The sequence below is a fragment of the Pezoporus occidentalis genome, unplaced genomic scaffold (assembly GCF_034315485.1).
Source record: "Pezoporus occidentalis ecotype Australia unplaced genomic scaffold, CSIRO_AGI_Poc_V1 ctg8, whole genome shotgun sequence".
Classification (NCBI taxonomy): domain Eukaryota; kingdom Metazoa; phylum Chordata; class Aves; order Psittaciformes; family Psittacidae; genus Pezoporus; species Pezoporus occidentalis.
Window position 1 is genome coordinate 3,366,295 of NW_026916158.1, and position 16,904 is coordinate 3,383,198.

General features: G+C 43.9%; 1 protein-coding gene and 1 long non-coding RNA gene across 3 annotated transcripts in view; one reads left to right on the forward strand and one right to left on the reverse strand.

The window, feature by feature from the left end:
* Positions 1-1,351: 1,351 nt before the first annotated feature.
* On the reverse strand, positions 1,352-6,990 carry PFN2 (profilin 2). 2 transcript variants are annotated; one of them, XM_062603247.1, is made up of 3 exons: positions 6,713-6,990; positions 5,110-5,302; positions 1,352-3,146 (listed from the first exon to the last, which is right to left on the reverse strand). In XM_062603247.1, exons 1-3 carry the CDS (start codon positions 6,842-6,844, stop codon positions 3,049-3,051), a joined length of 423 nt encoding a protein of 140 aa, XP_062459231.1. In that variant the 5' UTR covers positions 6,845-6,990; the 3' UTR covers positions 1,352-3,048. The 2 variants fall into 2 exon arrangements, with proteins under 2 accessions (XP_062459231.1, XP_062459230.1); XM_062603246.1 differs by having other exon boundaries at positions 1,352-3,467.
* A 90-nt stretch (positions 6,991-7,080) lies between these two features.
* Positions 7,081-16,904, forward strand: part of LOC134155760 (uncharacterized) — a 65,220-nt gene continuing 55,396 nt past the window's right edge. Inside the window, exon 1 of the long non-coding RNA XR_009961709.1 lies at positions 7,081-7,210. This is a non-coding gene — a long non-coding RNA (uncharacterized LOC134155760). The remainder of the gene's footprint in view (positions 7,211-16,904) is intronic.

Consider the following 16,904-nt stretch of genomic DNA (forward strand, 5'->3'; position numbering starts at 1 on the left):
GCAATGTCTGAACCAAAGCATTTCACTGTATTTCTTCTCATAACTTCAAGAAAAATACTAATGCAGATTTATGACCTAGATCATGATTCAGTGCTCAGACCTTTAGCACGGGAAAATAACCCTCAGTATTTTAAATCATCTGTTGATACGGAAATGTGAAATTTATCAACGTTATTCAAGGAATATACTTTGCACAGACCCTAGCAAACTGGGTACACAGACTCCATTCTGCTGTGGAAATGCAACAACAAAAGTATACAGGTGACATACAGACACCTGCTCAGGAGAGGGGGATTAATCAGAAGGGAACAGTGTTAATAAGGAATTTGGTGTGTTCTGCTGGTGGCTATTCCTGCCTCCGAGGTGCCATTACAGGTAAACTCCATCTGTGGGCCTACTACAGAAAAAGCTTTGGGGAGTGATCCTCCCCCCAAAAAAGTTCTGCAGTCAGGATGTCAGTTGGATTAAATTGGGTTTAGACAGTTTAGATACAGAGCAAAACAAGGATTGACACACATTTAAAGGAGAAATGAAAGGTCTGCAACCTCTGTACTCTTTACTACCAAATGTAAACTTACTTGGTGCTATGAGCTTTTTCTTGTCTAACTTTAACACTAGCAGCTGGAAGGCAAGTTTTGACACCAAACAACTGGAGCAATTCGAGAAGGCAAGACCTTTTGTATACAAAGGTTTTAGGTTAGGTTGGGATCTAGTGGCAAGCAAAGGAGCAGATACAACATTCACACTGAAGATGTAGGGGAGAACAAAGACATTTTAATGGTCATCTCCAGGCCCCAGGGAAGCAGAGTATTAGCTAACCTCCTGTGGTTTGGGCTTTTCTTTCTTTCGCAGCCCCTAAGCTCTCATTGTCTTATTGCATCTCACCAGTGCCGTGTTAGTTCACAGGGCCCACCTTGGGTAGCAGAAGCGCCAAAAGCCAGGCAGAATTGTTTTGGGGTGAGACCTTAACTCTGTCCTTTCTGAGGGGAGCATGTTCTTACACTGTGGAGAGCTGACCTTGGTTAGACTGCAACATATCCTAATGTGTCAATAACATGGCAAAGATCTCTAGCTTTTGTTCCAGGGGTTGTACATTAGGTACCCATGTGGCAGGGGAAACTCTCTAAACCTAATCAGATAAACATGGAGTTCTGTGACAAGATATCATCTCACTTAAGGTGATTTACACCAGAGAGGGACTGGCCTTTGACTAAAGAGGTATTATCGTACTATTGCTGTCTTACAAAACTCAGAACTGCACCTACATCTACTATCAGTGTAGTCAGCCATGCAGTGAAGAAGGGCCTCAGTGGATTTCTGTTAGGAGGGGAAAAATTACGAACAGTCGGAGTTTGTTTGGTTGGAATAAATTTATTTCATCTGTCTGTAAACAAGGTGTTTTTAATAGTTATGGCATTTTTTGAAATGCATATTAAATCAGATGAGTTAGACTGTATCCCAGATGTAACAAAGTGCAGGGAAAGAAATGGACAAATCAGCAACAAGAAGTCATTTAAATCTGTACATTATCCACAAGGCCCAACAATAGAAGCAAAGACTAGAATGTCCCTACAGTAGTGCCATTCGAAAGAAACCCTCGTAGTCAGTTAAAATCCATCTCACAATAGCAACAGTTCATTTTTTTTTTTTTAACAATAGTATGGCACAGAATACATATTAAAAAAATTCATCACAAGACAGCCAAGTCAGTTATTCCAACCAATACCATCTCCCATTTATTCTTTTGTATACAGAGTTCTGCAGTTCTCTTTAAATGGACATACAAGTTAGTACCGTGTCTGAACTGAGAGTTTGGTTACAGACATTTCAGATGACTAGTGCACAAGGCAGTTCACTCCATCATTTCTGCAGCAAGGGTGTGACAGGCCAAATGAAGATTTAAAATTTGAAATGGCATCATTTTGACAGTTTAGCTTTCAAACTACCAACCTTCATCCAAACAGTGGCTTCAGAGCAGCAAAACTCTTTACCAGTGAGTGATCTGGCAGAAAGACTGGAGTCAGTCAGAGCGCCTGGTGTAGCTGAAGGTGGCAGTTTTCCACAATAACATTGTAGTTCCATATTAAAAAAAAACAACCAAAAAAACCCCCCAAAAAACAAACCCCACCAAAAAAAACACCAACCCACCCCATGACCCCCCAAGCTGCAAACTAAAATTGGTCCTATGAAAAACTGAAACCAGACACACTCCAGATGGTTATGTTGGGCTATCTAATGTCCATAATGGCAGCCTTTTACAATTCAACTACAGAACAGGAGCTGGCAAAAAAAAAAAAAAAAAAAAGTGCCTGAGCTATTGCAACGATGGAATGTCTGTGGGGATCTGTTCGGGATGTGGCTTTAAGGTCATGGGAGGAAGTGCGTCTGTACCCTTTCTTCCACAGTTTTGTGATTGCACTTGTTAAGCAGTACAAGCTTCAGACATCATGACAAAAAAATAAAAAGACTTAAGCCTAGAGTGAAGTGCAACAACAAAACTAACAGAACGTTAATAGTTTCTGAGTCGCAACTTGGTTAAACAAACCAGGCACTATAAAAACGGGTGTGAGCAAACAAATGTGGAATAAAAAAATAAAGAGGGACAGAAGTAAAGATATGCATGCACTTTTTTCCTCCCAACCATGCTCTATGAAAGGAAGACCAGTGAGCTGTGTAATTGCTCAAAGTGCTGAAGAGGCATTGATCAAATTAGATTGTACAATCGGCACCTTGTTTAGTGTATTTAAGTTGTTTTAGTCGTCAATATCACACTAACTGCTAAGACAAAGCAAAGCCTACACTTGGCATATTCCCCTCCCAAAAGTTTTTCAAGGTATCATGCATATCATCTTTGTGGTGCAGTAATGGTGCCAGATATGGGATTTGGTTACATACAGTGGTTAACATATAAATGAACAAAAGGTAACTGGAATTATGACATTAGGAAATGGGTAAATAAAAAACACAAACTACCATCTACAGTCTGGTAGCACTGAACACAACTGGGTGGTGATGAAGAGAGTTGCTAGGTGGATGGGGAGAGGCTGCTTAGACGTCAGACCTCCTCAGGTATAAAGCCAGTTCATATGCTTTCTTGTTGAGTGTCCCTCCATGGACACCTTCCTTTCCCATGACTATAACCAATGCTGGAGTACACAAGGAAACAAAACAGAAATGAACAGAATTAAAGGGAAAAAAAAAAAAAAAGAAAACACCTTTCCCCACCAACAAAGGGATACAAAGGAGACACAGGTTCATACCCCATCACCCTGCATTGCTAATAAAGTTTCCAGAATGTAAGGTTTAAAGCTCACCGCCAGGAAAGTTTAATAGCAATCTTCCCCTAATACTTAACAGTCTGCCTAGCAACTAGAACCCAGAGTCTCTCAAGTATTTTGCCATTGAGTATGCCTTCTTATTCAATCCGCCTCCATGGACCCCTTCTTTGCCCATTACAAAGACCAAGACTGAAAGAGAAAAGAAAAAAGTTTTAAAAAGAGTGTGTTAGACAAGTAAATAATGCAAGTTTTAGGCAGTGCAATAAACACACTCAAATTCAAGATTTAGTATTTGGCTATAAAGCTAGTTTAACAGGAGTTTTGTAAAAATACAGATGTAGACAGGGCTGGGGGAAGGCATGAGTTATCCTTTGGAATATTATGTGACTATGTAAGTCGTAAGAGTTCACTGCTAAGAAAAATGCAACCAAGTATCTCAAAAGAGCATCACAAGTGCCTCTCCATTATTGGCACCATCCGCCATCACCCAGCAAGGAAACCCTGGATGCATCTTTAAATAAAAAAAAAAAAAAAAGTTTTTCCCCAGAATTGCAACCTTAGAGCAGAAGCGGGAATATTTTTACATTCTTTTCTGCAGTGGTCACTACTGGTGTGAAAAACAGTAACTGCCTCAATACTAGCAAAAAAGCCATGGGGTCAGAGAGCTAAGACTTTTCACACAACCATGCAACTAGAAAACATGCTTTCTGTGTAAGACAAAACACAAGGAAGATCTCGGTGTTGACCCTCTCTCTGTTCCAGTTGTCTAGCAAACAAGAACATCCAAAGGCTTCTCAAGCCAGTAAACACCACTTGCGAGCTGCCAGCAGATGTCACCAGCAGGTACACAGACACAATAAGCCCTCTGCTTCCACAAGCACAGCAGTTGTTTCCCAAGCTAGGAATACTGTAACTGGAAATACTGCAGTCAGCCTACCTACAGGTGACTGTACATCTCCATAGCAATTCCCTCACAGAAAGCTTAAGACAAACAGTTCTTTGGCATTTCACAACCAGCAGCAGAACCATAACTCTGCTTATTTCACTTCAGTGCTGTAACTTTCTTCCAGTATTTTTGCCAACAGCTTTAGCCTACAGAGAAATTTTGCTCTAGTTTTATTTTTATACTTATAAGCAAAATCTTACCTACTTCACAGCAAGGCAAAAAATGCTAGGCCAAGTATTTTGAACACAAAGGCCTGCTACTTGTAGCCAGTATTCTGAAGCATGTTTTTACATCCAAATCTAGTGCCTTCCCCATGACAGGTTTTACTAGAAGTGAGGAGCACAAGGAGTTGGTGTACTAGCATAAAGCAAGTTTCAAAATGATATCAAGTTGGATGAGCTTTTAGCTCACAGACTTCAGAGGGCTCAACAGGAATGCAAGAAGAGTTAGTGCAGAACTTGTTAAGAGCCGAGCAGGAGAAATTCACACAAGAACTCACATCTCTGCAGAATAAGCCTTCTGTTCAGAAGTTTACAACATTGAGAATCAGATTCACCTACTGATCATTGCTAGATCCCTACCATAGCTTTAGATACCACGCTACCTTATACTTGGTAGCTTACTTCAAGCTGTAGCTTGCTCTTCCCTGCTTGCCAGGGATCTGGTTAACCGCTTCCTAGCCTAATGCCCACGTGGGAACAGGGACAAGCGTGATAACCAGCCAAAGACCTAGCCAGCCAGCCAGGCCACTGCCATCCACCCTCCTTGCATCACTTCCAAAATTAGCCATTAAATACAGGAGCCTGGTTTTCTTAATAGCTTAAGTCTACGCTCAGGGTCACACTCTTAATTTAACAAGCTGAGAGTGAAGAAAATCATGCTTACCTCTGCCAGCTCTGCCTACAGCAACGTTGTACGTTGGCTCACCACCTTGACTCTTTGTCCTGATGTCCATTGTGCAGTCACCATCAACATACAGGCTATCTCTGATCACAGAGCACTTCTTTGCACCAAGGGTCAGACCGTTGGTGAAAAAACCCTCTCGGTCTTTTCCTACAATCATATCTATTTCTACTGGCTGTCAAAGAAAAAAGTCCAGAGTTAGCAGGGCAGTATTTTATTGTTTTATTTCTATACAGAAAACATCCTGTCTTGTGTTGAGACGATGAGACGGTACATTTCCCCCTGCTCCCACCAGGACGTCTTCCAGAACACAGTGCTTTGTTAGTCACAGTTTGCACTGCCCTGGTCTATTACCACTTTAAGCAGTGGATCCACTGCCCTGGAATACCTCATCCCAAATCTGCAGCGACTCTCGGATCCAAGCTCTCATTAAGGGAGGTGCTTCAGGGTTGAAACTAGCTAAGCACAGGACCCATGTCCTGGCGACGGAACGCACTAACCCTGTGGAACCCAAACGCCTACTGGCACTTATCCCCGAAAGATCGGCTCAAATGCCACCCGCCTGCACCGGCGGGGCAGGAGCTCGGTCCTAGCCACACTGCTGAGGCGCCTCCGCACACTCGGGGCAGCTGGTACACGCGGTGCCCCAACGCGGCACCGCTCCCACCCGCCCGCGGTACCGCTCGGTTCTGTGGCCGCTGTCCACCCCTACGTGAGGGTGGAGAGCACCCGCTCCGGGCGGACAGCGCGGCCGCGGGGGTCGGGCGGCGGCGCGGCCCGGTGAGGAGGGGGGAAGCCGGGGAGGGCCGGGCCCTGCTGCAGAACGGCGGCCTCAAAGTGCAGCGTCACGACGGGCCCTGCCGCCCCAATCACGGCCCAGCACTGCGCGGCCGCCGCCACAGGCGTAGGCCTTGAGCGGTCCCGCTCCGCTCCAGCTGCCGAACCGGGACCGGGCCCCTCCACACCTGGGGCGGGGCGCGGCTCTGCCGGCGGGTCGTTCCGGGCAGGCCGCGCTGCAACATGCCGGCAGCCCCGCATGGCCCTTACGTAACGGCGGCACGGGTTCCGCCCGGCCTGGCGGACGGCGGGAGCGGTGCGGATGGGAGCGGAGCGGGGCGGCGGCGGGAGCAGAAGCGAAGGACGGGCAGGGGTGGGGGGATGGGAGGGAGGAATCAATGGCAGTGCGCCATCTTGGCGATGAAAAACATGGAGCCAGCGGCGAGGTGGGCATTCACGAACGCCTCCTACGCCGCGCACGTAAGCCTCGCCGCAGCGCCGGGCCCGGGCGGCCCTACGCAAGCCCCACCGCGCACACCCTGCGCGGCCTCTCCCGCCGCATCGAGCCGCGGCCCCCACCCCCGGGAAGGGACCCCGCGCCCGCGGCGCCGCCGCCGGCAGCCACAGACAAAAAGGCAGCGCGGGCTCGCTCGCCAGGCCCGCCGCCGCCTTCCCCCGCCGCCCCGCAAGGTGCCCCCGTCCCTCGTGCGCCGCCGCCTCTCCCCGCCGCTAACGGCCGCGCTCGCTCCCACGGGGCCGGGCTCGCCCTTCCCCGCGCCCTGCCCTGCCTCCCCGCCGCCGCCCTTACCGTGATGCTCTGGAAGATGCCGCCGGCCGTGGCTGCCCAGACGTACTTCGCGTCGCAGTAGCCCACAATGGCGGCCTCCTGGCAGCAGCCATCGCACATCAGGTTGTCCACGTAGCTCTGCCAGCCGGCCATCTTCGCGCGGGCGGCGGTGGGGGCGAGCGGGCGGGCGGCGAGGCGCGGGCCAGGCGGCGGGCGGCGGGGCTGGGCGAGGCGGTCCCGTCCCTCTCCTCTCCCTCCTCACAGCGGAGCGGACCAGAGCGCTGCAGCGGGCGGCGCGGCGCGGCCCAGCCCTCCGCGCTGCCGGCGCCGAGGGGCGGAGGGGAGGAGGGGCGCGGCCCAGCACCGCCCCCCGCGCCGCCCGGCTCCGCGCGGCCGAGGCGGGAACGGCGGGGCTGCGGCGCTGTCTGCCGGGTGGAGGAGCGCGGGGCTGGCGGGAGGGCGTCGGTCGGCGGTGGGTCTGGTCCCGGTCCCGGTCCCGGTCGCGGTCGAGCCCGGCAGGTAGGTGCGGCGTGCCAAGGGTGCTCCGGCCCGGCGGGAGGGGTGCGCTCCCCGCGCTCCTCCGGACCCCTGGGGGGGTTGGGGTCCAGCTCGCCCTCGCCGCAGCACCTCTGGGTGACCGGCTTGTCCGTCGCCCTGAGCCCCGGTGTGGCAGTCGGCGCTGCCGCCGGGCACCGGTGCTTGTGCACGGTCGGGGCTGGGGCCGAGCACCCCTGCGGTGCTGGCGGTTTTGTGTGCCTCCTTCTCCTTTTGCTCTGAGGCTGGGGGAGTGCGAACGGTGCTCTGATGTCCGAGGAATAGCGATGTTCTCATCTTTGGAAGCATAGTCGTTGCCTAGGTAAAGCTCTTTTACTCCTCTGTTGGTAGTTGGCCATGCTCTGCTGCCCTCCTTGCCCCTGCGAGCTGAACCAAAGTCCTTATCTCACAGGCTAACATCTGTTGCATTTTATTTCTGTGTGGTTTTGTAAGTGGCTGTTTCAGGTTTTATTCTTCCAGGTACCACCAGGTTGAAATAGTTTAGTTTCCACATTTGTTTGTAAGATGTCCAGGTCTGATCCCAGTTTTTATGCTACATTGGTACTGGGCTCTGGGCAGGATCACTGCTTGGAAGACTGGCCTGCTGTAAGTTACAGAAATGTTCACCTGCAACATTAAGGGTGTGTTTTAGGGCAATGGCTCTGTCCTTAACATTGAGGTTGCGGGGTGGTAGAGTGGGTCACCTTCCTTTTGAGCAAGGTGGTTTTGCTTTACATAGTATCTGTTGTGATTCTCTGGGAAATAGGGACAGGTTGGAATGTGAAGTGGTGGTCCATGCAATTAACTTTGAAGCTTTAATTCAAGAAGTTAGATCTCACACCTGAATATGCCAAGGCATGGCATACAATAATTGAATCTGTCTTTTCTGAGGTTATACACACCAGGAAGAATATTCACCACATATTTCTAATGAATATCCCTACAGCATGCTTCAGAGTGTAGTTTTAAAACCTATTTTGGTTGTCATGGGATTGAGTGTTGTTTAGATAGTAATAGAGATTGCTTACATTACTAGATGCTTTAAAAAGCCCTTATTTGCATCTTTTAGCTTAATTCTGTAAGTATCTTCTCTGTTTTAATTTTCACAGTGCCTTTCCCACTCTGAATTTGGACAGCACCAGAACTTTGCTTTATTCTTTTCCAGCCATCCATGTGTAGCAAAAATGTCCTCGTGTCATTCTTGGTGACATGGTGTAGTGTGAGGCATTCCTGCCCATGGCAGGGGCCTTGGAACTATATGATTTTAAGGTCCTTTCCAACCCTAACCATTCTATGATTCTGTTGCATCTCCCAATGAATTACAGGCTTTAAATTTGCTTTCAGCTCTTTAACTAGCTAAAGCTTTTGGTGAAGTTTGGGTTGACTTCATCATCCTCCCATTTTTGCCATGGAAAGGAGAAAAAGTTCTCTTCCGTCTGAAGGTGCCCTGGAAGGCCACTTTTTTTTTTATAATGCTTGCCTGTAGGAAGTCCCAGTTTAACACTAGTACTTGCCCTGAATGGAATGCATCCATCTTAAATGAACAGGAGGCTGATGGGTCCAGTATTTTTAGAGTTTGACCAAAATGTGGGGTTTGCATTTTTTCTTGGGTTTCCAAGCTGCAGTAAGGATTCCAAATTGCTTCACTTTAATAAGTGGATTTACTAAATACAGGGGCAGACATCTGATCACGCTGAACCCAGAGGCAGGCCTGGCAAATTTTGGAGCTGCCTGTGTGCCAGGGTCCTTGTCCTTGATTAACAAGAGATAAGCTTCACATGGACAGCGGGCTGCTTGGTACACACATGGAAGAATCTCATGCAAGAACCTGTGGGTTTCCAGGGCTTTTTATAAAGGCTATGCCACCTCTTGCCTTGAGGTATCTCACCTTCCCACATGCACCATTCCACCCATTTGTCCATCCCTTATGCCTGAGGACCGTGCGTTCATTTTGAGGCCCTACATTTTGAGGTCCAGTTTCATGGGAGGTAGAGGTCCAGCGGTCACTGCCAGCTAGGAGATGTCTGGGAGGAAGCACTGCTGCTCTAGGAGCTGCGGAACTGCTGCAAGAGGCACTGCTTGGCTGTCCCCGGGACTCCAGAGCCTTGCCAGTTTAGTGTGGGGTGGGTTCAGTGCTCCTTTGAAGAAATAAATGTTTCATATGGATGTCAAAGAATGCAGAGTGAGTCCTGTAATGCTACCACTGCTTTGCGGGGAATATCACTGTTTTTTAATTAAGCTGCATAAACCAGGTGATCAAGCAGTGTGAATGCTATTTTGATGAGCAGATTGCGTTAGCGACGCAGGGAATACAGGTCTCTGCTTTTAACGATTTAAATTGGAAATAACTGCATGGAAGTCTGGGACCTCCTGAACAGAAATGATGAGAGTAGAGGATTTGCCACTTGCTTGGTGTCTGGGCTTTTAGTCATGTTACTTGTGAAGTAACTCTAGTAATATATTTAGAGAGTGAACTCTAAATTGGATCACCATTATTTAATGTTATGAAATTACCAGGTAGCATACCAGTATAATTTACAGATTCAGCAGCCACCAGTGCTGTTTCTAAAACTCATACTCCTTTATTTTCACTATTAGGTGCCTCATTTGGATGCGTTCTAGGCTATACAATTATTGTAATGCTATTTGTATAGACACTACTTTTGAGACTGTTCAATTTAAGAAGATGAGGATGTGCTCTGTATGATAAAGATTGTAAGAGAGACATTCCAGTTTTATTATTTGTTACAAGTCTTAACTGAAATCTGAGACATTTGTTAAATGAAGGATTTATGTATTAACGAAAATATGGTTGTTAAAATTGATAGATGGAGTGGCTCATTTAACATTGATACCTGGACTGACATAGGAAATGGTGCTGTCTGAACATAAGCCATACATGTATCATAAATAGTTGCTAACCCATGATTTCTTGTATTTTAGTCTCTTTCAACATTCTGCCCGGTAGTTCTTTGTGGAAGTTTTTTGCACAGTACAGCCAGAGTTTTTTTAATGCAGCTTGTAACAGTTATTAGTCATTTTGCTTTGATTCAGAACTTTGTCTGAAATTTGTGTTGGATCACATCTAAAAGAAATAATAATTTGAAAGAATGCCTGTGCTTAGCCAGAGTGTACTATTTGTAGTTTTGTGAGAAACTTGACTGCTTTTATATTAGCAACATGAAAACTGAAATTGACAAAAAACTTGAAGGAGGGTGTGTATTTTGTTAGTAAAATAACTCACATTTTTCTGTCAGGCTTTGTAAGTACTGGAGCATTTGGAGATAAATTTAAGCAGCGTTTATATGTAGATAGAAAGGGCAAGTGACCATCAACAGAACACATCTTGACTTTTGAAAATTAACCTTTACAGAGCCAGAGCTCACCTGAGGCATCATTCGTTACCACGGTTCATGCCAGTTTGTGGTGCTGTTCTGGTAACTTCCTCTTCAGACCATACTAGGTTTCCTGTGGCAGTCTTTCTACTTACCACAAGTGCTTTCGGAAGTGCAGAGGGTAAAACCCATTTAGAAGTGTTATGAGTTAGCACATTCACTTCTGCTGATTAAAAGGCAAGAAGCAAGGAGTATTCTGTCTCTTAGCCTCATGGGGATGACTTGAAACCTGGCTGTGCAGAGTCCTTCCACGGCTACTTAAGTGAGTTGGCTGAAAAACAAGGAAGCCACCAAAGGTGCCTGTTAGTTAGAAATAAATTGTAAAAATGACATATTAATGAGCAGAACGCTTGAAGCTAGCATTCGAAAATAGTGATACAAAATGCAAGAATCACTAGATTAAAACCACAATGCTTTGTCTCCACAGAGGAGGTTTGCCTGGTATGTTTTTAGCAGTATAGGTAGCTCAACAAAACCTTTATCTTTCCAAGGATTAATTAGATAAGCAGTTAAGAAGAATTTCCCTTATCCCTTATTTAACCATCAAATTCAAACACTACAAATTCATATTCTAGTCTGTGGCATCCCTGCCCATGGCAGGGGGGTTGGAACTAGATGATCTTAAGGTCCTTTCCAGCCCTAACTATTCTATGAGTCTATGACTCTATAAAACCCAAAATCTAACTTAAAATCAGATGCAAGGTCAGTACTGTTGAAATGTCAGATATGAGATTGCTTCCATTTTGATGGCTTCCAGAAATGCTTTAAATCTGAGGAAGGACAGTTCTTTGTGGATCTGATTTATAGACTGGTCAGAGCGTGAAAAAAAAAATGTCTGAAATCATGGAACTTTTCCTTTTTTGGATTTTTAAAGGTAAGCTCTTGATCTCGCATGTAGCCACTAAAAAAATAAGCCTTAATCCTAGAAATTAAAGTTTATTATATGTAAATTCTTACTTGGACAGATAGTCTTCAGTTCATATTGGTGTCTTTGGTGAGAGTCCCTGCATGAGTGAGATGTGCAGAATTAGGTCTTTTTGACCCAGCTTTCTTTGTATTCAGATTTATCAGGCAGGCTCTTTGGGGTACTTGGATCCTGCAATATTTTGTTTTGCTTTAAATAAAGCAAACAGAACCCAAATAGGTAGTACTTTGTTAATTTTTCAATTATGAAACAAAAGTACTGTGAAATTCAGTAAGTTTGTAGATAGCTGGATACAGTGGAGGGAAGGTGGTAGCATCTTCAATCCAAGCTCTTTTGTTTACTTCATTTTATCCAAGCTCAGTGGTGACTCATTACATGCCTTTGTTAACTGATTATTTCAGTGGATGCAAGCTTGTATAAAAGTGAACAGTAAGGCTAAGAAATGCTTTAAGGTTGTTGGAAGAGCCCAAAATTAGAGAGTTAGAAAGTTAGGGAGAGGAAGCAGAAAGGTGGAAAATAGAGCAGCGCAAGCATGGGTTCTCAACACGGTCGTTTTTAACAGATGTTTACGCAGTGTGGTTAAGCAGGAGCAGCTAACAGCCTTCTAACTGCATGAAGTCTGCACCTCTGATCTCTGTGCAAACTTCACTGACTGCACTGAGAAATTATATTAGGTGGAAATGAACATTAAACTTTTCCCAGGCTTCATCTGTTACTTTGGTTTTTTTTCTGCCAGAGTTGACTGGTGTATAATTTTATGTCTTAATATCTGATCTGCATTTCTGCACTGTGCTAGTATACCTTAAGAAGAAAGCCCAAAACCTTTCCTTAAGTTGCATTGCATTGCAGGTACACTGCAGTCACAGCAGAAACCTCTCCTGCTGAACACCACCACGGGGTCAGCAGCAGCATTTCCTGCCAGTCCATGTATGTGCGTGGTCATGTTCTGGTTATTGAGCTGACAAGCCTTTATGTTTTTCTTACTCGTAGTTTCTTTAGGTGATTGTTTCTGCACTGCTCTCTGCTGCTTATTCAGTCTACCACGTGGTTTAGCCAGGAAATTCTGAAGCCTTGTTCAGTATGTTATTTCCTTCATTAAGCTTTCTTTCAATAATAGTATCTGTAAATATGTTTATCTGGGTGCTACTTCCTTCTCTAATCACAAATAATTTTGCTGTTGATACTTGTTATTTGTTAAAAGTCCAAAGGATTTTTGTATCACAGATACATAAATTTATCTGTCATGTAAAATTTCTACCCAAAACATTCACTGTCTGCAAAAGCATTTAATAATAATTCTGAAGTAGAAAAAACATATTTTCTGAGGAAATTTATACAGTTCTAACCTTACAATGCTCTGTAAAATTGCAATTATATGTTATTTTTTGAATGAAGCAGAAATTACTGCATGCTTTTCTTTTTTTGCAATCCTTTTAAAAATTTGGTACCACATTTCTTTGTCTCCATGAAGTACTTGATTCTAGCTATGAGTAGCAGTCAACCTGCCTGCTGTCAGCTCACCAAAGAGCCAGTAGATGTGTATTTAATGTTTAGAATATTTTTGTGTGAATTTTGATAGTTGAAATACTAAGTTTCAGCACTCGGATAATTATTTCTGACACAGCTGTAGTGTTTTTCTCTGAATTACATCTAGTCAAATACCACATTTTTGAGAAACAAAGTATGTGAAATTTATTCTGCTCAAATCTGTCTGCATAGTCATAAAAGAAGATCAAAGAAAAGTTTTAAAATACATGAATTGTGTGCTTAGAAATGTTGTACTCAGTCTGGAAGTCTAATACTGCTGAACTGGAGAACAGCCACTGGTGTGGATGAAAGGAAATCTGAACATGGAAATAACAGGGAAAAGTAGAATTGAGTAAAGGGGAAAACAGCCTAAAAGTGGTGTGGTTTAGTTCAGAATATTTTCTTTTTAATACCTCACTGAAGGAAACAAGTAATACCGTATCTTGACCAAACAACTATTTGTTATGAAAAGTAAGCATGCTGAAAGCTTGACAGAGGAGAGGACTGCAGAGCTGAGGCAGATCTCTTCAGTGTCATGGTAAGCTGGTGTCTGCAGAGACCTGTTAGAAGGCTTCAGGAGTTGTGGTTTTGATTGTATACTGATCTTGTGCATGAATTGTGCCCCCAGCATCCCTGGTTTAACATTGTCTACATAGTAAGTGCCAAAGGAGGCAGGCACCTGAACTTCAGATTATATGCTGTTTCAAGCAGGCGCTGGACTTTTGTTACCAATCTTTGCAGCAACTGGGAGTGGACTTGTGATGGTGTTAGTGTGAGGAAGAAGAATCCAGTCGTCTGCTGTGTGACTGCTCCCCTGTCCGTCTTCCTGGCATCTTCGTTCAGCAATGCAGCTTGTACCACGTCATCAGATCATGCTTAGAGTGTCTGCAGTTGCTCATACCTGGTTTTTGGTCATACATGTTTCTAGCTATGTATTTCCTAGTGCATACTCAGGTTATGTGAAAAATGCATCTAATACAGCTTGTCTGTACTCTGGATGAAGATAAACGCCAAACTGGAAAAGGGCTTTTTAAAGGTTAGCAACTCGGGTGTATTACATTTATCTAGATGAGAGAAAGGATTCCTCCTATTTCAGTGTTCACTGAGACTCACATATAAAATGCAGAATGAGGACAGCTTTTCTTAAATGAAAATACATTACTTCAGTATATATATTAAAAAAAAAGTTTTAAGTTACTGCTTTGAATAATCAGAATAACGTCCTTTGCTATACAAACCTTATCCTCATTATTAGGCTAAAATAATGTTCATAAGGCAGTTGTGACACATAGCATGGTTTTGGTTACAGAGCAGAAACAGGTGCAGTTTTGCTGTTGGCATTGCATAAAAAAATTCAGAAAAACAGAGGAAGGGAACATTAGCACCAGCTAGACTTTTTTGTTTGTTGTAATAGACCCCTAGTTTCTTCTGGTATCATAGGTAGATGCCTAGGGAGAAAATAATCATAAACTGCTGGCGGGTAGTCAAGCCCTGTATTAAACATGCATCAGCCTCTCAAAACCAGGATCTAGGTACAAGTTAGTATCAAGTTAGTGGATGAATTGGAATGCACACTCTTTGACTGGAAGGAGATTTGGCTCTTGTACTGAAATAGGACAGCTTGGAGGCAGCATTTAGGTAAAGGTATACTTGTTTCTCAAAACCTACTGTTGGCATGGACCTGGGGACACTCATCCAAATAATGGCTGCAGCAGAGGAAATAGCACTTTTTAGTGCTAGATTATACACCTTTTCTTCATCTTTCTGTTGGACACAGCTGTTGTTTCTTCTTGTTTACATACTTTTCTGTAGTACCAACAAATTTTTTTTTAGAAGTAGTTTGTGGCAAAACCTAAGATTGCACATCACTCCCTGTGCTTGAGGCATTGTAAGTGCACTGACAGTGGTGGTAACTTCTGTTATTCGCTAGTGTGAAGGAAAATCATCCCTGTCAAATGACTGTTAAAGACTAAACAAAACCTTTATAAGAAAAAAAACAAAACGTTTGTTTTTAATTTAAATAACTAAATCTTTTTGTTGCTGTCTTTGTTGTTTTAGAAACTATATGCTGTAGCAGAAAAAGAAATGCTGTGTGTGACAGCTTTCTGATGCTAGGCTTGCTGCTTCTTGATAGTTTTGTGGCTGTGCAAGCCTTTCAGTAGCTTTCAAGACCCTGGCACTAGATGGAGCTTTAATCTACTTGCACTTAGAAGTGTATTAAATTTAACCACAAATTAAAAACGGGGAAGAATAAGATACGTATGCCTGCTGCTACATTTACAGTGCCCTTTTCCCCTTTTGTAAGCAGAGTGATGTAAATTATAATTTAAATTTAATTTAAATTAAAATTAAAGTCTTGCAGCGGGATTTCCTTGATCTAGTAGGTTCTTTATAATCACTCTTACTAGCACCCTTTAATGTACTCTCAGGCTCATGGGAGAAGTTGCTGTAAGTTAGATTTGCTGAAAATGTGCTTCATGTTTAAGGTAATGACTAGTCTGTGCTGAATAAAGGTAATGCCCTTTTATGAACAAAGTTCCTGTTTATATTTCAGGATGGGGTGGGGGTGACCAAGCCTTCTGTTTGCTCTGCTCATTCGGTAATGCATTTGCATTTTTACTTCATGCTACCAAAACTGGCAATTCAGAATCATCTGTTACCAATCACTTCATTTTTCTCCATGTGTTACTCTTGAAAATATTGAACAAATAGAAACAAATAAAAACCAGCTTTGAAACTGTAGTGTTTAATACTTTTCATTTAGCAAGCACCACGTCTCCCAGGCCGCATGGCACATATCAGAAATTTAAGACTATCTCTGCCTTCCACAGAAGTAACTGGAAGTAGATTTGTTTCTTTTCTGGGGTGCCAGTGTTCTTAATCAGCAAGAGACTACCTCACTCCAAACACTGAAGTAACAAATATGTAATCAGTTCCTACTCACAGTCCCTCTGCCATCTTATTAAATGGTTTAATATAGTAAACCAGGACATACATACTTGAGGAAAAAAATCAGAAGGCATACCATGCTCAGAACACTGGAGGTGATAAGAAGATGACTGGATATAGCACCTGACTCACATTGCCTTCTCAGGGTCTAATCCTTCAGTGTCTTTCACCTTTTATCAGCAGGACTGAGGGACTCCACACATACCACAGAATGAAAACCCTTTGTAGAAAACTGTACATGAATGCAGTATTGCCAATATGAAGAAAAACTCATATTTCTGGAAGACTTCTACTTTACTACTAAACTGTTAGGGAACCATATTATTTATGGAAGACTACATGCGGTGCTGTAGATGACAGAGTTTGCATATGGCAATGTGATTACACTACGGGCTGTACAGAGCAGGGGACACCACAGGCAGCTTTCAGAAAAAGACCCTGCTGCAGAACAATTTTAGAAGGGTGTTTTGTAGTTGACCTGGTGAAATTTTAGTTGCTGCTTGTGACCAGATTAAGTGTATTCAAAGTCATAATCTCCATATATGAATCTCAAGTGAAGTCTGGTGATTAGGTATCTTTTAAGAATTTGTTCTTACAAAGTTGTCACCAGTTGCACTCAGACTGTAAAATGTCATTAGTACTGGTTTCAAGGGAAGTACTTTGCCACTCTTTGAAGAGAGAAGGAAGCAGTAGGAATGAATACGCTGATACCCAATTCCTCATGCATCTGGAGAGCAGTGAGAAGTTGTAATTCCTGGTGGCATCACTGATACAGGGCATAAAAAGGTTAAATGTCATTACTTCTTTATACTTTCATTTCATTTTGCAAAGTAGCTTGTAAAGTTACTAAGGATCAAAGTTGCTGGAGCATTCTTTGCGGTAT

Coding starts and splice junctions, on each gene's coding strand:
- PFN2 (XM_062603247.1), bottom strand. CDS start 6,844: ATGGCCGGCTGGCAGAGCTACGTGGACAACCTGATGTGCGATGGCTGC. Junction 5,303..6,712: donor GCATCTTCCAGAGCATCACG/GTAAGGGCGGCG, acceptor TTTCTTTGACAG/CCAGTAGAAATAGATATGAT. Junction 3,147..5,109: donor TGTAGGCAGAGCTGGCAGAG/GTAAGCATGATT, acceptor TGTGTACTCCAG/CATTGGTTATAGTCATGGGA.